At 42.9% G+C, this 25,675-nt stretch overlaps 1 protein-coding gene across 3 annotated transcripts in view; it reads right to left on the reverse strand.

Annotated features, from left to right (window-relative positions):
• Positions 1 to 17,107: 17,107 nt before the first annotated feature.
• LOC120996513 (glycerophosphodiester phosphodiesterase domain-containing protein 5-like) overlaps positions 17,108 to 25,675 on the reverse strand; it is a 195,241-nt gene continuing 186,673 nt past the window's right edge. The window contains exons 15-17 of one of the 3 annotated variants that reach the window (XM_040426457.1): positions 24,900 to 24,914; positions 19,128 to 19,240; positions 17,108 to 17,982 (exon numbers count right to left, since the gene is read on the reverse strand). In XM_040426457.1, the coding sequence (XP_040282391.1) occupies positions 17,846 to 17,982; positions 19,128 to 19,240; positions 24,900 to 24,914 (265 nt within the window). In that variant the 3' untranslated portion in view covers positions 17,108 to 17,845. The remainder of the gene's footprint in view (positions 17,983 to 19,127; positions 19,241 to 24,899; positions 24,915 to 25,675) is intronic. The other 2 variants (XM_040426458.1, XM_040426459.1) reach the window with 2 other exon arrangements.

Genomic DNA, 25,675 nt, shown 5'->3' on the forward strand with positions numbered 1-25,675 from the left:
CGCCTCCTCCCTGCACCGAGGACAGCGACGCCTATAACACAGTATAGAGACTTTAACCCCCTAGTGGTGAGAAAGCTCAATCCTTACTGGGTAATTCTTTTGTACGGCTAGCCAATCCATGCATAGAGGGGGGTTCGCAGTTCCTTTTCGCGAAGAAGAAAATCAGACGGGCAAAGAGTAACAGGAAATGACGTAACAATTTCCGGTTTTAGCCGAAGCCATTGTTACTATTGGCAAAGGCTGTAACAGGATGAATTTTGACGATTAATTTGAGATTTTTTTTTCTGCTTCAGTCCAAGATGGCGTTGTGTGCATTGCAGGCGTTTATTTAAAATACGAGAGGTGAATACGTCGTTTCACAATAAAATGGTATTCGGTAAAAATAAACACTAAAATCCTCCTTGTGTGAACCGGGCCTCACTTTTACATCGCTACCTGTTCAGGTGGTTGAAGGTTGCTGTGATGTTTCACATTCTGTGGTAGCTCTTGTATGATGTGACTATAGGCGTCGCTAGGTTATTCCTTGCCCCTGCTGATTCCCCTTTTAAACGCTGGCCGCTGCCGCTAGTACAGCCGGGGCCGTCTTTAACGTGGGACAAAAGGGGCAGCTGCCGCGGGCCTAGTTGCTCCATTGTGGAAGCGCTCATCTCCATAGTCATCTGTATCACCGTCCTCAGGACAGCGATACAGATGTAAGTGCTACGGCAGGGGAGGGAGAGGCGTGTCTCTTCCCCGTTCCTCTATTGGGCTGCAGGCCTAGTGCCTTCAGCCTATCAGAGGCCGGTGCAGGTGGCGCGATGACGTCATCTCGCCACCTGAGCCGTACAGCGCAGGACAAAGGCCGGAAGAGGCCTGCATCGCATCGCTGCGAGCCTGATGGAGGTAAGTATGTGTTTATTTTTTTATATGGTACTACTACTGGCACATGATTCCCCCAATCATGTGCCATCTATGGGGGCACCTGTTACTGGCACATGATTGGGGGGCATCTACTGAGGCCACAAAGAAGGGGTATTTTATATGGGGGAAGGGGGGAGAGGAACACTATGGGGCTTCTACTGAGGCCACAAAAAAGGGGTATTTTATACTGGGGCACATTATGGTGGGGAAGGGGAGAGATGGGCTCATCTATGGGGGGCACTAAGAAGGGGTATTCTATACTTGCAAATTATGGGGGACACTGAGGGCATCTACTGGGGCACTATTTATGGGTCATTTTATACTGGTACATTATCGGGGCACTAGGAAGAAGGGGGCGAGCAGCACTATGGGGCATTTACTGGGGGCACTATATAGGGGTATTTTATATTGGAACATTATGGGGGCACTATGGGGACATTAGCTCAACTGGGGGCATTGAAAGGGGGTATTTTTTTTCACTGGCACATTATAAGGAGAATTATTACTACTGGGGGGCCATTATGATGGGTTTTATTACTACTGGGGGTCTATGAGGAACATGGTTACTAGTATGGGCACTATGGGAGCATTATTACTTCTGGGGCACAGTGGGGACATGTTGGGGGCACTGTAGGAGCACTATTACTACCATGTGTGCTCTAGCAGAGAATTATTCCTATTGGTGGGACTTTTGGGAGCACTAGTACTGTGGGGGGCACCCTGGCCCAGTATCAGCTTACCACAATAATTTTTGGGGGACGTTATGTTTACACTATTAGTGTCAGGGGCACTATTTGGTGGGCGCAGTTATTTTAGCGCACTGTGTGCCAATAATTATTGAAGGGCACTATCTGCATGGTACTACTATTATCAGGGGGTTTATCTGTTTCTGCAGTATAGTATTGGGGATCACAGTGGCACAGTATTGGGGGTGGTAGGATGATTTGTCCAGAAGATGGGAGAATGATGGAAAAGTAGTAAACTAAGATTTTTTTTCTCAAACTGCAGAGACGAAAAATGGCTAAAAAATGGCGGTCTGGTCTGAAAGGAGAAGATGAGGAAAGAGAACATCTACATCAAAGGAGACGTCACTGGATGTAAGAGGTATGTGCGCTGTATTACCCTGTATGTAGGGGTGGATGGAGGGGGTAGTAGTACAGAACTATCTGCACATTGTAAAAAAAAAAGTCATCTGCAAAATACTATATATTTGTGTCAGAAGTTGTGCTTTTTTAATTTTTAGAATAATGATACAGCCATTTTATTTGATACTTTTGTGCTGATTCCTTTTCCCCCTCTATATTAAGGGACACTATAGTCACCGGAACCACAACAGCTAAACGTAGTAGTTCTGGTGTCTATAGCCTGTCTCTGCAAGCTTTGTAATGTAAACACTGCCTTTTCAGAAAAAAGGCAGTATTTACAGTTGCAATAAAAAGTATGTGAACCCTTTGGAATGATATGGATTTCTGCACAAATTGGTCATAAAATGTGATCTGATCTTCATCTAAGTCACAACAATAGACAATCACAGTCTGCTTAAACTAATAACACACAAAGAGTTAAATGTTACCATGTTTTTATTGAACACACCATGTAAACATTCACAGTGCAGGTGGAAAAAGTATGTGAACCCTTGGATTTAATAACTGGTTGAACCTCCTTTGGCAGCAACAACTTCAACCAAACGTTTCCTGTAGTTGCAGATCAGACGTGCACAACGGTCAGGGGTAATTCTTGACCATTCCTCTTTACAGAACTGTTTCAGTTCAGCAATATTCTTGGGATGTCTGGTGTGAATCGCTTTCTTGAGGTCATGCCACAGCATCTCAATCGGGTTGAGGTCAGGACTCTGACTGGGCCACTCCAGAAGGCGTATTTTCTTCTGTTTAAGCCATTCTGTTGTTGATTTACTTCTATGCTTTGGGTCGTTGTCCTGTTGTAACACCCATCTTCTGTTGAGCTTCAGCTGGTGGACAGATGGCCTTAAGTCCTCCTGCAAAATGTCTTGATAAACTTGGGAATTCATTTTTCCTTCGATGATAGCAATCCGTCCAGGCCCTGACGCAGCAAAGCAGCCCCAAACCATGATACCCCCACCACCATACTTCACAGTTGGGATGAGGTTTTGATGTTGGTGTGCTGTGCCTCTTTTTCTCCACACATGGTGTTGTGTGTTTCTTCCAAACAACTCAACTTTGGTTTCATCTGTCCACAGAATATTTGCCAGTACTGCTGGGAACATCCAGGTGCTCTTGTGCAAACTGTAAACGTGCAGCAATGTTTTTTCTGGACAGCAGTGGCTTCCTCTGTGGTATCCTCCCATGAAATCCATTCTTGTTTAGTGTTTTACGTATCGTAGATTCGCTAACAGGGATGTTATCATATGCCAGAGACTTCTGTAAGTCTTTAGCTGACACTCTAGGATTCTTCTTCACCTCATTGAGCAGTCTGCGCTGTGCTCTTGCAGTCATCTTTACAGGACGGCCACTCCTAGGGAGAGTAGCAGCAGACATTTATAGACAATTTGTCTTACCGTGGACTGATGAACAGCAAGGCTTTTGGAGATACTTTTTTAACCCTTTCCAGCTTTATGCAAGTCAACAATTCTTAATCATAGGTCTTCTGAGAGCTCTTTTGTGCGAGGCATCATTCACATCAGGCAATGCTTCTTTTGAAAAGCAAACCCAGAACTGGTGTGTGTTTTTTATAGGGCAGCTGTAACCAACACCTCCAATCTCATCTCATTGATTGGACTCCAGTTGGCTGAAACCTCACTCCAATTAGCTCTTGGAGATGTCATTAGTCTAGGGGTTCACATACTTTTTCCACCTGCACTGTGAATGTTTACATGGTGTGTTCAATAAAAACATGGTAACATTTAATTCTTTGTGTGTTATTAGTTTAAGCAGACTGTGATTGTCTATTGTTGTGACTTTGATGAAGATCAGATCACATTTTATGACCAATTTGTGCAGAAATCCATATCATTCCAAAGGGTTCACATACTTTTTCTAGCAACTGTACATTACTGCCAAGGAACCCCTCTAATGGCCGCTCATCATTAGTACAGTTTACTACTCTACGAGGTGTGTGGATTTTTTTGGTTGTTGTGGTGGAGGGCGTGATTGCATGCTAGGGTGTGGGAAGGCGGGATCCAGGGGGCCCAAGTAAATTCTTGCCCAGGGTCCAATCAATATTAAAGACGGACCTGGATCTGTCAGTTTTGCCAAACTGAAAGTACTGCCCATGCTGCCCACCCGCTTCACTACGGGCTCCTCGGCAGCCAAGTGAATCTTCCCCCGCCCACCTCAGCTGCTATTGGCTGGGAGGGAGAGGGCAGCACTGCCATTGGCTGCCTGTGTATTTCAACCTAGCAGGGCCTGCAGAGGCAGGAAAGAATGCGGCTTGGGGATTTAACATCAGGAAACATCGCTGTGCGCCCCTCCCCCTGCCACCACGCCTAGAGGAAGAAGGCAGGAGGACAGAGCACATCAGAACTGTAAGTACCTTTTCTATCTGCGATGCACCCCTGACCAGCGCCCCCTGCGTTACATGCACCTCTGACCAGCGCACCGTGAGTTACACGCACCCCTGACTGCCGCATTCTGCGTTACAAGCAGAATAAGGCTACTTTCGCACTGGCGTTTTGGCTTTCCGTTTGTGAGATCCGTTCTGGGCTCTCACTGGCGGTCCAAAACGGATCAGTTTTGCCCTGATGCATTCAGAATGGATAAGGATCAGTTTGCAGCGTTTTGGGGTCCGTCTGACGAAACTGAGCCAAACGGATCCGTTTTCTATGACACAATCTGGCACAATAGAAAACGGATCCGTTCTGAACGGATGCAGACGGTTGTATTATCTGAACGGATCCATCTGTGCAGATCCATGACGGATCCGCACCAAACGCGAGTGTGAAAGTAGCCTAAGTAGTATTAGTTGCACACACCAACAACACCCACAGGGTTATTTCACAAAAGGGTGAAGAGTTTGGAGAAGTGAACAATTCAGGACAACATGGCTCACTGTCCTACTCAGTTCTGTTCTCCAAACTCGTCACCTTCTGTGAATAACCCTGTGAGCGCCTGTTCACTGGTCTTCAGTGACCTGTTCAACATATGGGATTATTTACACAGCCCCGGTGTTTGCTGAAACTGCTTTAACCCCTTACGGACACATGACGTACCGGTACGTCATGGCTTTAAAACGCGATTGCGGCGCCGCGGGGGTTAATCGGAACAGGATGACCGCTAAAATCATTCAGTGGGCATCCTATAACAACGCCGGGGGGGTCATTTGACCCCCCGTATCGGCGATTGCGGAAAACCACAGGTCAATTCAGATGAACAGCGTTAAAAAAAAAAAAATAAAGTGTAAAAAAAAAGCCATTTTTTGTCACCTAACATCACAAAAAGTGTAATAGCGAGCGATCAAAATGTCATATGCACCCCCAATTAGTGCCAATAAAACCGCCATCTCATCCCGCAAAAAATGAGCCCCTACATTAGATAGTCGCCCAAATAAAAAAAAAAAAATGTAGCTCCCAGGCTATGGAGATACTAAAATAATTTTTTTGGGTTCCTAAAATGATAATATAGTGTCAAATCTAAATAAATTCTAAAATGTAGACATATTAGGTATCGCCGAGTCCGTAAGAATCTGCCCTATAAAAATAACATTTGACCAAACCCCTCGGATGAACAGCGTTAAAAATATTAAATAAAAACTGTGCCAAAACACCAATTTTTGGGCAAAATTTCGATTTGAATCCTTTTTTTCCGATAATAAAGCAAGGGTTAATAGCCAAACAAAACTAAATATTTATTGCCCTTATTCTGTAGTTTGCAGAAACACCCCATATGTGGTCGTAAATGGCTATATAGCCGCACGGCAGGGCATAGAACGAAGGGAACTCCATATGGTTTCTGGAAGGCTGATTTTGATGGACTGGTTTATTTACACCATGTCCCATTAGAAGCCCCCCCTCATGTAGCCTAGACTAGAAACTCCAAAAAAGTGACCCCATCTAAGAAACTACACCCCTCAAGGTATTCAAAAGTTACTTTACAAACTTTGTTAACCCTTTAGGTGTTCCACAAAACTAAATAGCGAATGTAGAAACAATTTTAGAATTTCAATTTTTTGTTACCTTGCCTCAAAAACATGTAATATAGAGCAACCAAAAATCATATTTACCCCTAAAATAGTCTCAAAACAACAACCACCTTATCCCGTAGTTTCCTAGACGGGGTCACTTTTATGGAGTTTCTACTCTAGGGGTGCATCAGGCGGCTTGAAAGGGTACATGGTGTAAATAAACCAGTCCAGCAAAATCTGCCTTCCAAAAACCATATGGTGTTCCCCTTCTTCTATGTCCTGCTGTTTAGCCAAATAGTAGTTTAAGGCCACATATGGGGTGTTTCTGCAAACTACAGAATCAGGGCAACCCATATTGAGTTTTGTTTGGCTGTTAACCCATTTTTTCCAGTAATAAAGTAAGGGTTAAAATGGAAAAATTTCCAAAAAATAGAAATTCCAAAATTGTTTCTCCATCTGCCATTAACTCTTGTGGAACACCTAAAGAGTTAACAAAGTTTGTAAACCCAGTTTTGAATACCTTGAGGGGTGTACTTTCTTAGATGGAGTCACTTTTTTGGAATTTCTATTCTAGGGGTGCAACGGGGGGGCTTCAAATGGGACATGGTATAAACAAAACCAGTCCTGCAAAATCTGCCTTCCAAAACCCATATGGCGTTCCCCTCCTTCTATGTGCTCCCGTTCGGCCAAACAGTAGTTTACGACCACATATGGGGTGTTTTTGCAAACTACAGAATCAGGGCAACCCATATTGAGTTTTGTTTTGCAGTTAACCCTTGCTTTTTTCCTGGAAAAAATTGATTATATTGGAAAATTTTCCAAAAAATTGAAATTCTTAAATTTTATGTCCATTTGCCATGAAGTCTTGTGGAAGACCTATAGGGTTAACAAAGTTTATAAAATCCGTTTTGAATACCTTGAGGGGTGTAGTTTCTAGAATGGACCATTTTTGGATGGTTTCTATTATGTAAGCCTCACAAAGTGACTTCAGACCTGAACTGGTCCATAAAAAGTGGGATTTGTAAAATTTCTGAAAAATTTCCTTCTAAACTTCTAAGCTATGTAATATCCCCAAAAAATAAAATATCATTCCCTAAATGATACAAACATGAAGTAGACATATAGGGAATGTAAATTCATCACAATTTTTGGGGGTATTACTATGTATTACAGAAGTAGAGAAACTGAAACTTTGAAATTTGCTAATTTTTCCAAATTTTTGGTAAATTTGGTATTTTTTTTATGCAAAAAAATTAACTTTTTTGACCCAATTTTAGCATTGTCATGAAGTACAATATGTGACGAAAAAACAATCTCAGAACGGCCTGGGTAAGTCAAAGTGTTTTAAAGTTATCAGCACTTAAAGCGACACTGGTCAGATTTGCAAAAAATGGCCTGGTCCTCAAGGTGAAATAGGGCTGTGTCCTTAAGGGGTTAAACTATAAAGAAAAGTTTTCTAGAGTGTTTCTCTCTTTCTCAGGTCTGAAGCCATACCGAGGAAGAAAGGAAAACTCTTGAAAGCTTGTCTTTTAAGTATTAGGTTAGTACAATAAGGTATCCCTGCAGACCGCAGTACTCTCGGATTTTGTAACCTTATTTATATATGCTTATTTCATTTTTTCAGTAGTATGATTAAGTGGTGAAAATTATTAGTTCCCCCCCATTTTTGACTGTGGTATCTTATGTGCCCCCCCCCCCCCCATATATTGTTCCTAGAGTCGCCACTGGATGTGACTTACGTAACTATGGACGCCACGTCACCGAGGTCTGGTGACTACTCCTGGAGGATGGGGAGCGGCGGTGCAGGATGATTTTACCAGTTAGTGTATTACAAAGTGTTTATGATCCTGATTTGCCAACTTCAAGACAACCCCTTGTAGAGGGTTAAATGGCAAAGGTCACGACCTAAATTTAGGAAGACCTAAATAAGGCTACTTTCACACTAGCGTCACGGACCTCCGGCAGGCTGTTCCGTTGGACGAGCAGCTTGCCGGATCCGTCCTGCCGCTAGTGACAGTGTGCCCCCAGACTGCCGCTCCGTCCCCATTGACTATAATGGGGGCGGAGTTCCGGCAGAGGCACGCCAGCGCACGGCGAGAGGCTGCCGGACTAAAACTACAACGTGTCTGACATTTATTCCGGCAGCTTCTCGCCGTAACTCCGCCCCCATTATAGTCAATGGGGAGGGAGCGGCAGTCGGTCACTAGCGGCAGGACGGATCCGGCAGGCTGTTCACCCGACGGAACAGCCTGCCGGAGGTCCGTGCCGCTAGTGTGAAAGTAGCCTAATAGACGTTCTGTCCAGTATACAATACACAATGGCCTCTTTGGTATCTCCAATTCTGTGGGCAGGTGTAGCCCGTCTGCTCCCGCTGGGTAATGGTGGCGTTTCCACTCTTGAGGAGCTGAAGGATGTACCGAGGAGCCACACGTGGAGTCCAGGAGGAAACAATAAAAATCTTCCAATTCCTCTGTCAGCATCAGGCACTTAATAGGGTAGTTTGGAGGGGCACGTGTAGAGCGAGCGGGCGAGCAGACAGGGAAGAAACGGGCATAGTGTGGAGAAATGCTGGAGGCATTACCACCAAGTACCTCCTGAAATAATAGGCAACATGGGGTTAATGTGTGGGTACATCATGAGGTTACTTACTGACTTAGTGTGAGGCACATAGAGGTTCAAAATTAATAATATTTACGTGAGGCACGTGGGGTTAAGTAGCCCCATCATGTACCTCACAGGGGTTCTCTGGGATTTTCATATTGATGGCCTATCCTCAGGACAGTGGGGCCGACTCCCTGCCGATCAGCAGTACAAAGAGTTCATGGTGCTCGGTGAGATCTTAGGCCCCTTTTTGGGCCAGTGACATCACCGTACCTCGGTCACAAGGCCGAGACACAGCTCAGTCCCATTCAAGCCATCAATATGAAAATCCCAATATATACCTTTAACCCCATGTTGCCCATTATGAGAGGAGGCAGCCCAGACCACCATGATAACTTCCTCCAGCCATTACTTGACAGTACCCCTTAACTGTGACAGAATTTGTACTGCGGCATTTCAGTTAAGCTACATCTCAAACCATGCCAAATCCTCACTCACACAAATAGTGCCCAAAGTAATGCCAACTTAGTGCCTCCTCAATCAGTAGGATGTCCCCTAGGTTCCCCATACGGTATAATGTCCCTTAACGCCCATTAAACAGTATGATGCCATCACACATTATGCCCCCTTATGCCCACACAACAGTATGATGTCCACCTCACAGTATGATACCGTAGCGCCACACATGATGTCCCCTTATGTGGCCCCACACCATATAATGCTCATTTAATGTCTCAGAATGAATACCTAGCCCACATTCCGTGACTACTGCTCCCTGCTCCACCATTTACGCTGCGACCGTTGGGTTGGTGCAGACAGAAGTGAAATCACTGCGCCTGCTGTGCCTACCTGCCCGATAGAAGGCATCAGATCTGCATTTAGAGATGTGCTACTGTCAGTCCACCAGCCATGATGATGTCACAGCATTGCACCCGTCTATGCCAAACCAGCAACTGCAGGGCGACTGGTGAAGCAGGGATTTAACAGCCCCAGACCTCAGATGTAAATATCAGATGGGTGGCAGTCCTTCTCCAAAAGCAAAGCAGTCACTTCGAGCAAATCAGGCTGGCGATTATATTTTCTGTCAACATGTTTTTTGTGTGAAAAAGCAGTGTTTCCTAATGGCATCATTTCCCGTGATTACTACAGGTGTATAACATCCCAGCTCCCTGGCCATGCGGTCTGCCATTACCACAGGTGTATGACTTCCAATCCCTGGCCATGCGGTCTGCCATTACCACAGGTGTATGACTTCCAATCCCTGGCCATGCGGTCTGCCATTACCACAGGTGTATGACTTCCAATCCCTGGCCATGCCATTTACCATTACCACAGGTGTATAACATCCAGTCACTCGCCATGCAGTCTGCCATTACCACAGGTGTATAACATCCAGTCACTCGCCATGCAGTCTGCCATTACCACAGGTGTATGACTTCCAATCCCTTACTATGCCATTTACCATTACCACAGGTGTATAACATCCAACCTCCGACCATGCCGTCTGCCATAACCACAGGTGTGGGACTTTTTAGGACTCTTCTTAAGTTCCCCAGGAAATGTCGTCAATATACCGATTCCAGTATATAATGTGATTAGTATGAAACTCAATCTTCAGTGTTCTGCCTCACAATAAATACTTCAGAACGGGTCGGTGCCCAAACAGAATGCAACATGGTTGTTTTAGTTCCATAGAAAAAAAGTGTCAACTTTTTGAACTAATTTATTTGGTCCATTAGTTACGAAAGGAGTAGCAATAAAGGCTTTTATAGTAATCAGAGCGGCCGGAGCACCATTTTCATTGAACGTTCTCTCTTAATTTTATCATTGGAGCTTATTTCGTATTTGACATCAGGGATTTGATATAAAGGCGCTGAGCAAATATTAGCATTTATCAGCAACAGGAAATCAGAGAAATGTTTTATGTGTCCTCTTTTCTGCAGAATCCAGGCCCTATAGCAGCTATAGAGTTTACTCGCCTTCATGCCACCTCAGAATTTCCAGAAAATGAATCTCCCCGAAGCAAACAAGATTAAAGGCGTTGTAGTAGTAGTTCCTGCACACTGCCGCACTGTTATGGTGCAGTAAAGGCACAAAAACTGTAAAAAACACATTTTGGAAAGGCATGAAGGCGAGTAAACTCTGTAGCTGCTGTAGGGTCTGGATTCTGCAGAAAAGAGTTGTCCAGCTGTCACTATTTGGTCCTTGTCAAATTTACTCACTCACATTGTGCTCTCCTTCTAACATAACTTAGATGGTGAGCCTCACTGGGGACAGTAATGCTAAAGCCTGTAAAGTGCTGCAGAATATAGTACCGCTATATAAGTGCGTAACATGGGAAGGGACTGTTCTTTACAACCAAATATAACACACTACCAGATGCACATCTCTTATATATTTTTAAAAATGAATTTCTGTCTGTTGTCTGTCTGCACCAAATTTGGCACACAGGTACATCAGGTGTCCGGGAAGGTGTTAGACCAGGCCTCAGCTCTCTAGGGCATACCGTTCCTGAGATATTCCCAAAAAATGTATTAGGCTGAGTTCACACGGGCGTGACGGATTTGTTCAGGATGCGTCCTGGGTGTACTGCGGCAAACCCGCGCGAGTAGGTACCCAATTGCAGTCAGTTTTGACTGCGATTGCGTTCCGTTGTTCAGTTTTTATCGCGCGGGTGCAATGCGTTTTGCGCGCGCGTGATAAAAAACTGACTGTGGTACCCAGACCCGAACTTCTTCGCAGAAGTTCGGGTTTGGGTTCGGTGTTGTGTAGATGTTATTATTTTCCCTTATAACATGGTTATAAGGGAAAATAATAGCATTCTTTAATACAGAATGCTTAGTAGGTGGTCAATTGAGGGTTAAAAAATAAAAAATAATCAACTCACCTTCTCCTCTTGATCGCGTAGCTGCCGGTCTCTTCTTACTTCTTTAATCATGAGCTGCCGGCTAAAGGACCTGTGGTGAGGTCAGATCACATGGTCCAATCACATGGTCCAGGGGGTAATCTGCTGTGGAGGTCACTATTAAGGGGGAAGGGTGCTATAGAGGTCACTGTCATGGGGAACACTGTGGTCATCTTTTAACCTCACACAAAAACATTAAATGAAATAGTGGAAATATACCCGTGTGAAGCCGGGTCATCCTGCTAGTATAGTTATATACAGGAGATACCCAGGTTATACCAGCATGGTCCATATCACTATATACAAGAAGATGTATAACTTATACCAGCTGTACATATATAATTATATACAGGAGATGCCCAGGTTATACCAGCATGCTCCATATCACTATATACAAGAAGATGTATAACTTATACCAGCTGTACATATATAATTATATACAGGAGATACCCAGGTTATACCAGCATGGTCCATATCTCTATATACAAGAAGATGTATAACTTATACCAGCTGTACATATATAATTATATACAGGAGATGCCCAGGTTATACCAGCATGGTCCATATCACTATATACAGGAAGATGTATAACTTATACCAGCTGTACATATATAATTATATACAGGAGATACCCAGGTTATACCAGCATGGTCCATATCACTATATACAAGAAGATGTATAACTTATACCAGCTGTACATATATAATTATATACAGGAGATACCCAGGTTATACCAGCATGGTCCATATCACTATATACAAGAAGATGTATAACTTATACCAGCTGTACATATATAATTATATACAGGAGATGCCCAGGTTATACCAGCATGCTCCATATCACCATATACAAGAAGATGTATAACTTATACCAGCTGTACATATATAATTATATACAGGAGATGCCCAGGTTATACCAGCATGGTCCATATCACTATATACAAGAAGATGTATAACTTATACCTGCGCTGTACATATATAATTATATACAGGAAATACCCAGGTTATACCAGCATGCTCCATATCTCTATATACAAGAAGATGTATAACTTATACCAGCTGTACATATATAATTATATACAGGAGATGCCCAGGTTATACCAGCATGCTCCATATCACTATATACAAGAAGATGTATAACTTATACCAGCTGTACATATATAATTATATACAGGAGATACCCAGGTTATACCAGCATGGTCCATATCACTATATACAAGAAGATGTATAACTTATACCAGCTGTACATATATAATTATATACAGGAGATACCCAGGTTATACCAGCATGCTCCATATCACTATATACAAGAAGATGTATAACTTATACCAGCTGTACATATATAATTATATACAGGAGATACCCAGGTTATACCAGCATGGTCCATATCACTATATACAAGAAGATGTATAACTTATACCAGCTGTACATATATAATTATATACAGGAGATGCCCAGGTTATACCAGCATGGTCCATATCACTGTATACAAGAAGATGTATAACTTATACCAGCTGCACATATATAATTATATACAGGAGATGCCCAGGTTATACCAGCATGGTCCATATCACTATATACAAGAAGATGTATAACTTATACCAGCTGTACATATATAATTATATACAGGAGATACCCAGGTTATACCAGCATGCTCCATATCACTGTATACAAGAAGATGTATAACTTATACCAGCTGTACATATATAATTATATACAGGAGATGCCCAGGTTATACCAGCATGCTCCCTATCATTATATACAAGAAGATGTATAACTTATACCGGCTGTACATATATAATTATCTACAGGAGATACCCAGGTTATACCAGCATGCTCCATATCACTATATACAAGAAGATGTATAACTTATACCGGCTGTACATATATAATTATATACAGGAAATACCCAGGTTATACCAGCATGCTCCATATCACTATATACAAGAAGATGTATAACTTATACCAGCTGTACATATATAATTATATACAGGAGATGCCCAGGTTATACCAGCATGCTCCATATCACTGTATACAAGAAGATGTATAACTTATACCAGCTGTACATATATAATTATATACAGGAGATGCCCAGGTTATACCAGCATGCTCCATATCACCATATACAAGGAGATGTATAACTTATACCAGCTGTACATATATAATTATATACAGGAGATGCCCAGGTTATACCAGCATGGTCCATATCACTGTATACAAGAAGATGTATAACTTATACCAGCTGTACATATATAATTATATACAGGAGATGCCCAGGTTATACCAGCATGGTCCATATCACTGTATACAAGAAGATGTATAACTTATACCAGCTGTACATATATAATTATATACAGGAGATGCCCAGGTTATACCAGCATGCTCCATATCACTATATACAAGAAGATGTATAACTTATACCAGCTGTACATATATAATTATATACAGGACATACCCAGGTTATACCAGCATGCTCCATATCACTGTATACAAGAAGATGTATAACTTATACCAGCTGTACATATATAATTATATACAGGAGATGCCCAGGTTATACCAGCATGGTCCATATCACTATATACAAGAAGATGTATAACTTATACCAGCTGTACATATATAACTATATACAGGAAATACCCAGGTTATACCAGCATGCTCCATATCACCATATACAAGGAGATGTATAACTTATACCAGCTGTACATATATAATTATATACAGGAGATGCCCAGGTTATACCAGCTGTACATATATAATTATATACAGGAGATACCCAGGTTATACCAGCATGCTCCATATCACTATATACAAGAAGATGTATAACGTATACCAGCTGTACATATATAATTATATACAGGAGATGCCCAGGTTATACCAGCATGCTCCATATCACTATATACAAGAAGATGTATAACTTATACCGGCTGTACATATATAATTATATACAGGAGATGCCCAGGTTATACCAGCATGGTCCATATCACTATATACAAGAAGATGTATAACTTATACCAGCTGTACATATATAATTATATACAGGAGATGCCCAGGTTATACCAGCTGTACATATACAGTATATTTTAGATGATGCCTAGGTTATAGCAGAGGTTAGGAAGGACAATAAATAAGACAAGGTAATGGTAGGAATCCATACGAAATTAATTTATTCTTGAACACAACACAGTAACATGTCACAGCCTGATCATAGAAGACTAGGAATAAATACTGTTTTCCAGGACGGTTGTGGAGCGCCGCGGCAGTCCGTGGGGGTGGCGGGGTGTTGCTCCCCATATGGTGGTGATGAGCAGCAGTGGGAACAAAAAACACCCAAATATGATTCAAAACACAAAATCTCCCGAAAGTAAAAAGAAAAAAAAAATCTGGATGAAGACCTCGCCCTCTTTCTGCCATGACAGTCCCTTATTTGTATGTTGTGCTGGTTTCTGTTGGCATATTCACATTTTTCTTTATTTTAGGGGCTCATTTCCTTTTTTTCCAGATATTTTGCCAAATATTGAAGGGCTGTGCCAGGACTTTAATACGGATGAGCTATCCTTAGGATTGGTCGTCATTAACAAATCGGCAGGAATCCAACTCCCAGCATCCTCGAGTCAGACCCCCCGCCAGTTTGATATTGATGACCAATCATAAAGGATGGATCATCACTATTAAAGTCCCGGCACACAATACACAATGCCGAACTACTAGGAATTTTCTATAGCATCTAGTGGCGAGTGATGGTTACTGCGCTTCTATAAACTGGATCATTAAAAAAAAAATTAAAAACATTTTATTATTTTCTGTATCAGGACATCGGTATAAAAGTCACAGGTCTTGATTTACTCTGAACGATACTTCTATACATTATGTCTCATAGCAATTCTGGTTTTACCTGTAGTTTTTGGCGGCTGTCTGGATTTTCATGGAAAATGATTTTTTTTTTCCGTCTTTCTATTGCCGTCAAGTGGCATGAGCTGGAAATACATTTCAAGGAACAGCCCAGGTAGAAACGACACATTGTGTTATATTTACGACAGGGTCTGAGGGGGCGGAGCATGACAAATTGAATCTCTCTTGGGTGGTCCTGAATCTGTGTGTCATGCTCCACCCCCTAAGGCCCAACATTAGACATAATACAGTGTATCAATTTGGTATGGAGTGTGCAAGGATGAACCAGGGCTCGGCAACCTCCTGTGCACCAGCTCTTTGGGAACTACAACTCCCAGCATGCATACGTGCTGGGCTGTTCTTGGAACTTCTACACCAACAGTTGGAGTGCTGGAGGTGGCTGACGCTTGGCTTAAAACCAACCTATTGTGTGAGCCAAAGAGGTTTGTGAAAGGGGCTCCCTATCCATGGGGATGCAGTAGCTTTCATGCACCCCACTAAGTTTAGGGATGAAATGACATTTCATGAACTACAGGAACATGACTTCCCCCACCCCCTTTTTAAAAAAAAAAAACTTATTTGTACATTCCCGCTGAACCCCTTTAAGCTGCAGTGCTATGGTATGACGTCACTACGGGGGGGGGGGGGCTTCTCTTCTCAGTCAATCAATGGGTCCAGTTCATGAAATGAACTCATGTTGCCACCATCTTTCATGTTTTATTCCAAATAGTCTTTTGTGTAACATTCTTGTAGAGAATTAGACTTTTTTTTTTTTTTAACCCTGTTTATTGGGCATATGATGTCATCAGAAACTGGGCGGAGTCATATGATGTCAGCACAAACTGGGCATATGATGTCATCAACTGAAACGGCCTCTTATCTTTCTGGCTGCTCTCTGAAGGATAATCATTAGCAACGAGCAGTAAAGCGGAGAACTCGAACTGTTGAAGCAGTGCAACTCTTAGCATGCTGAGAGTTGTAGTTTTACAGAAGCTGGAAAGTAGCCGCGGCATTGGAGGAGGATGCAATGGCTAGGCTATATCAGGGTCCCCAGACAGATTCAGGTGGAGCACACTATTGCATAGAAATCTATGGGATAAAAAAAAATTCTGAAAAACATCTGAGAAGTTGCACGCTGGGGCTCTTCATCCATTAAACCCGATGCCTGCATCTTAACTCCTTAGTGATCACGCGCATTTAAAAAAAATTGCATTCCTTCCAAGAGCTATAACTTTTTTGTTTTTTCATCAATGTACTTGTATGAGGTCTTATTTTTTTTGCAGGACAAGTTATAGTTTATAATGCACCATTTTAAGTACATGTAATGATTGATTAAAGCCAGCTGTTTAGCTAAAACCCCCTTTGTTCAGTGTAGTGGTCACTAAGGGGTTAAAGGAACTTTCCACATAAAAAATGTACATAGATTGACTAAATTGGCAAATACAGTACTACCACCCTGCACTGATCTCTAATTATTGCATGCCTAATACTATAGTCACTTCTAAAGCTGCATCTAGATTTTTCTCTGGTCCCTAGTTCTCACATTGCAGCGCATTGTTGGAGTTGACAGCAGAATTTTGAAAGCAGCTCTGGATGTGACTAGAGTATAAGTGATACTGTAACTCAAGATGCATAGAGGTAAAGGAAATTTACACAAACATGGTCTCTTTAGAGCTAACTTGTGAAAAGGTATATGGAGCCCCGCAGTTAAAATCAGGTTAGAGAAGGAGGTAATCATTGATAATCTCCGTCCTTTACACATTATCATCCCCCCCCCCCCCACCCCCGGGACGCTTCAGCTTTATATAGACAGATAACTCTAAATCCTTCTTGCACGTTCTCCTCTCTGCCCTTTTTCATGTATAGATCTTGAAGTTGAATGATATCTACCATCCTCTCATACTGTCTGAGTGGGAGGGGCCTATGACAAGTCTGTGCAGCCTGGAGAGGCAGTGTACTGTATAGCAGACAGAACTTCCTGTGACCACTTCTAGACATATCCTGAAACTACTGGTGTTAAAAAGATACGAAATGGCCGCCTCCAGTATGAGAAGACTGTGCTGCCCCCTTATACACAATATTTTTATCAGACCGCGTGGCGAGGTTATTGTAAGAACGGGACGGACTCCATCAGGCTGTGTTCAACATTTTCTCGGTTTAAATTGAAAAAATAAAATAAAAGAAAAAAATCAATTTCCACAAGAACTTGCTTGTGTCCTAGTCACAAAATACACGAAGGGCAGAAAAAAAAAAGGAATCAAATTATTTTCTACATATATACAACCTCACAGTCCGAATTATACAACAAGACTAAGAGAAAAAAATCTGCAAAAATAAACAATATCCTGGCATAAAGTAGTCCCGTAAAATTCCCCCGTCTTGGGAAGACGTGGACGCCGAGGACGAGGGGGTCTTCTGTGGATTTCACTGTAAACATGTATCGGGCCTCTTCCTGTCAGGTCTCATCGACTCTCTGGTTGCTGGTGGTTTTCGAGTCTGTGCTTGGAGTTATGGCGTTGTTGGAGAAACCGTCGTAGCGGCTCTCAGAGCACAGTGACAGCTCCTCGGGGGTGTCCATGCCGTTATTAATTTCTGAGGAGGGAGTAGAATGAAATATAATGAAGATAGTATCTTAATTCATTACATTCATGTGAAAGGTTTCTTAATTGCTGCCAAGACTCAAGGATAAAGCCTGTGAGTCCTGTTCCACTGCCTACTCAGAGAAAGCCTGTGAGTCCTGCTTCACCCTCCCACTCTTAAAAAGCCTTTGAGTCCTGCTTCACCCTCCTACTCACAGAAAAAGCATGCAAGTCCTGCTTTCTCCTCCCACTCATAGAGAAATCCTGTGACCCCTGCTTCCTCCCCACTTAAAGAAAACCTGCGAGTCCTGCTTCCTCCCCACTTAAAGAAAACCTGCGAGTCCTGCTTCCTCCCCACTTAAAGAAAACCTGCGAGTCCTGCTTCCTCCCCACTTAAAGAAAACCTGCGAGTCCTGCTTCCTCCATCCACTCATATAGAAAGACTGTAACTCCTGCTTCTCCCCTCTCACTCTTAGAGAAAACCTTTGAGTCCTGCTTTCCTCACCCATTCACACGTCCGTAGAATGGGTCCGCATCCGTTCCGCAATTCTGCGGAATGGGTGCGGGCCCATTCATTCTCAATGGGGATGGAAAGGATGTGGACAGCACACATTGTGCTGCCCGCATCCGCATTTCCGGTCCACGGCTCCGTACTTCCGGTCCGCGGCTCCCGAAAAAAAAAATAGAACATGTCCTATTCTTGTCTGTGAATGGACCCTAATAAATCACAGCAAACTATTGACATTTTTAAAGGGGGTTTCTAGTTTTATAGCAAAATGTTATACAAGTTTCTATTATACTTTTGTTTTCAGTGTTTCTGTTCTTTAACTTTTTCATGAACTCTGTTTGTTGTCAGTAAATGGGGGCATTCTGGTTTTCTGAAGCCTGTATATATCCAATGCTTCTCATAGCTGAGGGTATGCACAGGCTTCAACTTAAGGAGGAAAACCAGAATGCCCCCATTTACTGACAACAAATGGGGGCATTATCCAGACTAGACGCTCCTCTGTTAACAAAACACCCTGGACTCTAGACTTATGCATTTCACCTGCACTGATACACTGTAACAGACTATCAGGACATTATTGTATTGCCTATCCCTCAGTTGCGAAAGGTAGGTGTCAGGTGTGAATGGAGAAGGGACACCCCACAAATCACCTGAAAAGATGAGTTTCTCCTTCATGATCCGGACGTCCCGGCTTGTCCTCCGCACCGCGGCGCTCAGCATGATCTGTTCCGGATTATAGGTTCTGATGCTGCCCAGTCGCCACCTGCAACAGAAGACAAGCTGTCACCAAATGGTCCAAACTCTCTGAAAGGGCAAATGACTACGCAACAAGTCACAAAGCCATTCCTGGGTCAAAGGGAACCAAACAAACATGACAATGCAAAGGTCAAAATCACATGTGACCTTCACTAAAGGGTTAAAACTGGTGCACAGGACACAGGGGCACTAAGGAACAGCACACAACTGGGTTTTCTGCATCAATATAAGAGCATTACCATTCAACATGCCAAGTGCACGAGGGGTGCAATATTACAACTGAATATCGGGTGAGGAACAGAAGGTCGGTGAAGGGAACAGAGAAACCAGGTGGTGGGGTCATCTAGGCGTCGTGCAGGCTAGGGCTTGACAAATGTGGTACTGGCCATGGGAGAGTGGACAATAAATGGTATACATCCAGGATAGCGGACCAATGAAGGGTTCAGCCATGGTCGCAACAATGTCCCAAAAGATAATGGGACCAAAAGCCATCACAACATCATCACGGTGAATTTACTTATCCAGACCATGACCATGATACGACCCATGAATTGGGGGCTTGGCTTAGAACAGCCCATGGCGCTTCAGAGCGGCCACGTGCAAAAGTGGATGGTGACTGTGGGAATTATCCCATCAAGGTGTAACCCGTCTCAGATACTCAGCAAAACCTGGAGACACAGCCTGTCCAACACGCGCTACCTACACCCACCAGGTCTCTACACATTAACTGGTCCTCAAAGCTACTTCCTGTGCTCTATCTGAGTAGGCTGTTGAGTTTCTTCTCAAGCACATGGAGAGACAAAACATTACTTTCTCAGCCTAAAAGCTTGACGATAAAGATGCTCCTAAAAATGGCAGTGGCTTGAGTTTTCAGTGTTTGACAGAAATATTTCTTTAAAGGGTTAAAATCCATTGACAAAAATGTGATCACAAAGTGTCCTACTGCTGGGATCCCCAGCGATCAGAAATGGTCTACAGTAAAGCTTGGAAGTAACTGTTCAAATTCCTTGCAGTGCCACCACAGTGGAACTGAAGAAGTACACCATGGTCAGGTCCTCCAGAGTGAGAGACGCTCTTTGTAACCTCCCTCTACTAGCTCACAATTCACTACCACGATGTATGCAAATTGGTTTTCTAATCTGCATTCATTTGGGGAAATCTGTTATGCATCTAAATTTCCCTCCCAGGTGGGAACATGAAGACTGATCCATACACTTCCATAACATTTAGCTGGAAAGAAAAGTCTCGTTACTGGGTCAGGGCTGTTGTGTGACACCCAAATCCTTGAAAACAAAACATTTATGGAAAGGTCATGAAATTTTCAGCACAGTACAAAATAAACTGGAAAATCGGAGCCTATATCCAAGACTTCATGAAATGATTGTTCCTTCATCGGAGTCTTTACACGGAAAACCATGTTAACCTCTCCAGGTCACTAAAACCAGGACTAGGCTCTGATTTCTGCCTAAAATAATTTCTGATTATCTGTGCCGATAAATCCTATCATACTGTATCTATGAGTGCCACGTTCCTCCTAGGTCCACCATTTTTCCCTTATAACTGGGGTCACAAAGTATCAGCAGCCAGTTAAAGTGTCATCACTTAGTCACAGAGTCACACAGGCTTCATGGAAATACACAGACCCTGCTTTTATGTTCCTCAGAGTTTTACAGCAATCACTAGGGATCTCTTCAAAAAAACATCTCATGGGTAACGCTAGATCCTAATTTTCTAGGCTAGATCCTAATTTTTTTGGCTGATGGGATATTCAGGCTGCCATAAAAACTGACGTTTATGACCACCAGATCCTGCTCTTCCTTCAAAGAAATGAGATGAAACTGACCAATCCCCAATACTATGGTGGTATGAGGACAGGCAGATGTCTCAATGCCTGTAGGTGTTGGTAAAGAATCTACATACTTATGATTGTATCCCATTGGACAAAATTTTGTACAAGATTGGAGGAGACCCAACCAATGGAAGGAGGATGGCCTCTCCCTTCTCTCTATATGAAGGGAAGATGGACAGTAGACCACTTTATAAATAAAACAGAAGGCTAGTAAGTAAATGGAAACCACCCTTCTTCCTTGAGGGGTCTTCACTGTTCTCAATGGTTTTCCCTGTGGTCCTCCAATGAAGGGAGGACACATGACTCTTGCCTTTAGATAATAATTATGAAAAAAACCCTAAAGAGATTCAGAAGTGGAGGTCAATGGGATCCCATCAGATGGATAAATGCCATGGTATGTAGAAGATAGGAAGACACAGGACAACTTAGGATAGAGGGTGGAGAACTACAGACACATGGTTAGGACAGGCTGGGATAGCGACAAGTGATATGATGGATTTCTAGAGATTTAAAGAGCAAAGAAATGCGACGACGCGTTTCTGGGGTTTCACAGGCCAAAAACAAAAAAATATGTGGAGGAGGCAAAAAGTTCACATTATACTATATTATCAATTACTCTAGAAATTGTTTACAATGTTTAGAAAAAGTTCCAAAACCAGGTGAAATTTCTAAAAACCAGATCTTAGTCTAGACGCACACAAGTGTTATCAGAAAAAAAAATTGAAGTGGGAAGAAGGATAAAGCTTTCCTCAAAAAGAAAAAAGCAGGATCGACTATCAAACCAGGTATGCGGACTGGTAGGGTTGATCTTGCTGATTAAAATGATACCTGTCTTGTGAAAATCGGTTGAGGCGTTCCTGAGGAAAAAATATTTGTATTATTTATGCAAATGAGGGCTTCAGTTCCCTGAGGGGCGTGGCCAGCACTACAAAGCTAAGGTGCACCGAGGGCCCCACCCCTTGGTTCGGTGAAGCCCTCATTTGTATGAAGAATAGAAGTCACTTTTCTTGGAAATGCCACAACCGATTTTCACAAGACAGGTATCCTTTTAATCAGCAGGATTGACCCTATCAGGTATAGTCCCTGGTTCGATAGGGTTGGTGTTGCTGACAGATGGCCTTTAAGGAACAAAATACAATACATTTTTGTCAATTGTTACAGTTACTAAATACAAGATTTGCGTCATGTGTCCCTAATGTATGGTTGACCGACCATACATATACCATGTCGCAAAAATGTCCGCCATTTACATGACCCTCAGGGAATATGTACTATGACTATCCTACAAGAATGTCGCTAGCAGATTTCTATTTACTTGTGCAAGGCATCACCGGAGGCAGACATTTTGTGAGTTGGCCACAGAGACCGATTCAGGAAAACTGTCTAGAATATAAAACCTTCAGCAACCAATCACAGCGCAGATTTCATTTTGCCAGGGCACTACGCGAAATGAAAGCTGAGCTCTTACTGGTTGCCATGGACTGTTTCATAAATCTCCCCCACAAAGATTAGGATTTGGGCCACAAATCCACAGTATCGGATAGTAAGAGATTGTATCATGATCATGGATCCACAGAAATCTGGACAATCCCCACTAACAAGAATGACCAGGGACATGACGGCACCAGGGAAACTGGCCATACAGTATCGGTGACCATCTGATTTGTATGTAGGCTTCAGACTCTCACCCGATGACAGATGAACGGTTAAGCAGGTTGGATTTCAACATGCCAAATCCTTTTGCTCTCAGGGATCTAAGCCACCATTAAAAAATCCTGTTCTCCCATCTCCCATTTGAGCCGAGCATGCACGTGCAGGGGAGATGGGGAGAGATACTAGTCGGCCCAATCAGCATTCAGCCGTCCGTTATTTCAGGTGTATGGACAGTTTTTAAGAGCCAGAAGGCCTACCGTGCCCCTTTGCCATAAAAAAACCCTCCTTATATATTCAACATATCTGGCGCCAATGGATCAATAGCAGTCAATATGGATGATTCAGGCATCAGCAGTTTTTAGTCTGTATTTATTTTTTAATCACTATATCTGAGCTTTGTTGTTTTTTTTAAAAAAAAACTCATAAGAAAAGCCTCCTTAATAAAGAAGCCATAATTTATATATCTGGCGCCAAAGGATTCCTTGGTGTAGGTAGATCAGCCAGACAAGAGAATCCTTCCATATATTACTATTTCTCCTCTTCTATAACTGCACTAGAAGAAAAAAAAAATCCCCGTTCTACAAGATACATAACTGGCGCCAAGTGGTCTTCATAGAGAAAAAGATTTCTAACACTGACCTATTTGGCACTAAAGAAGGCCCCCTCCCCTCACATTCAAACGGATCATCATGTATATATCTGGTGCCCGGGATCCATCTGTGCCACCACTGCTGACTCAGACAATACTGCTCGAAATCTACTTCGCTTTATTTTTACTTTTTTTTATCATATCATGCAAATGAAAATACAAGGCTAAACCCTGACGCTAGATGTTAAAATGAGACTTTAGCCAATATATTCCGTTCAAGAACATATCGGAGCCTGCGCACCTCGTCGAGGTATCTCAGTTGGCACGGGACCTACCGCTAAACCTACCTATAGTGTGTGAACACTGTCCGATAGGTGCTAAGGTCCGACTCAAAGCCAAGCTTCCACAAACCTCCAAAGTAAGATCACAAATACAATGGGAGGAGGGAGAAGGCTGTGAGTCCCACCTATAACAGGCTAGTGTGACACAGGCTACCAGGTATACCTTGACGGGGTGCGCGGGCTCCGATATGTTCTTGAACGGGATATATTGGCTAAAGTCTCATTTTAACATCTAGCGTGAGGGTTTAGCCTTGTATTTTCATTTGCATATATTGTAGTGCACCTTTGCAGTGATTTATTTAGCTATCAATGATATAACTGGTGCCAAGCGATAGATCTATATTGTATGGATCATCCTAAAGGGGGTGTCTCACCTCAAACATTGGTGGCATATCCTAGCAATAGATAACGGAGTGCCCAAAGTGAAGGAGAGCACACCACGCATATGCAGCCACCCTGCATTCATTTCTATGGGAGTGCAGAATATAGCCAAACTATTTTCGGAACCCCTATAGAAACTAATCGAAAACGCACTGTGCAAGCGCGCCCACCGCTCCATTCTCTTCTATGGAACTGCTGGAAATTGTCGAGCCTGCGCTGGAGGGTGGCCACGCTTGCGCTGTTCACTCATTTTCTTTGGGAGTTCAGTTCTAGAGATAGGTGCAGGTCAAAGAGGTGGGACCCGCACCTATCTGACATTGATGGCATACCCTTTCGTATATGCCACCAATGTTTGAGGTGAGACAACCCCTTTAAGTTTAAAACCCCCTAAAATCAGAGCTCCTTTTTATTTCTGGTTTTCCTAAAGCTTCACCTACACCCTGCTTAACAGAGGAGTCATAGATAACATATATGGCGCCAAATGAACCGTGTGCGCTGGTATGGATCAACCATGTTGCCTGATGGCATTTTTTTCCTTCCCTGGAAGACAAAAGTCTGTTTTTTGTTTTTTTTAAAGCAGCCGCCATTTTCATACTTGGCGCCAACTATATCTCCTGTATTTTGGCGCCCTTGCTGTAGGCAAGGGGTAAACTTTCTGATGACCGCCCAGAGATCCCGATCTGTCGATTCATGACACATTCCCTTGGAGGATATTGAATCGGCCCACACAATGGCTGCCTCGGTTTCCCCGGTTAGCGCCTTCTATAACACTCAATCTGAACCGCGCTTCCGCCATGATGGATCGGATTGGGACAGACAAGAGGTGGACGGAGGAGCGGGACGGCAAAATTACCTGATTATGTGATAGCTGTGAGATGCCAGGATGCAGCAGAGAGAGGAACATGCAAAGAAGTAAGAGCGTTATGAAAGTAAAACACGGCAAGGAAGCAAAACATTAGTCATCACAGTGGGCGGCCATTTTCAGATGTCGAGACACTTGACAACCGCATTCGGATTCGCCACATCACATAATCGGAAAATTCTTTAAAATACATATCCTTTCCTATAACCAAACATTAGCCAATGGACAGGGAGGGGTTGACAAGTTACAACCGATGCTGGAAGGCAGCCATATTGAGCCCCAAATGTTAAAACCCAATGCGATAGGTCATTGGTTTTCATAAACCCTGTAAACGTGTATCCCTCGAAATTATTATTTCCAGTAGACTGCACGTCTGCGCCGCGAGGCTCGAGGCTCCTCTGTGCCTCAAAAAACTGACCCCATCACCATCAAAGCAGAATTAATTAAATTTAAATGAACTAAAAGGGGCAGTCCAGGATTAGACAGAAGGATCCGTTTTCTTCCAGAAACAGTGCCCCTCTCGTCTATGGCTGTGTCTGGTATTGCAGGCACTAACCAGGGGCATCCCTTTAAATACAATTTTCCAGTCTAGATATATTAAATCAACAGTAACTTGGCAAATACTTTACATCCTTGATCTTGCATGCATCCCGCTTTACAGGATATCTTCTCTAGTCACATCAAGAGCTGCGTTCTGCCTCTAGCTATCGGATACGCCCCTAACTGCTTATTTGAGCTTTTATGCTGCACTGCATTCTGGGAAAATG

This window comes from Bufo bufo, chromosome 3, assembly GCF_905171765.1.
Source record: "Bufo bufo chromosome 3, aBufBuf1.1, whole genome shotgun sequence".
Taxonomy (NCBI): Eukaryota; Metazoa; Chordata; class Amphibia; order Anura; family Bufonidae; genus Bufo; species Bufo bufo.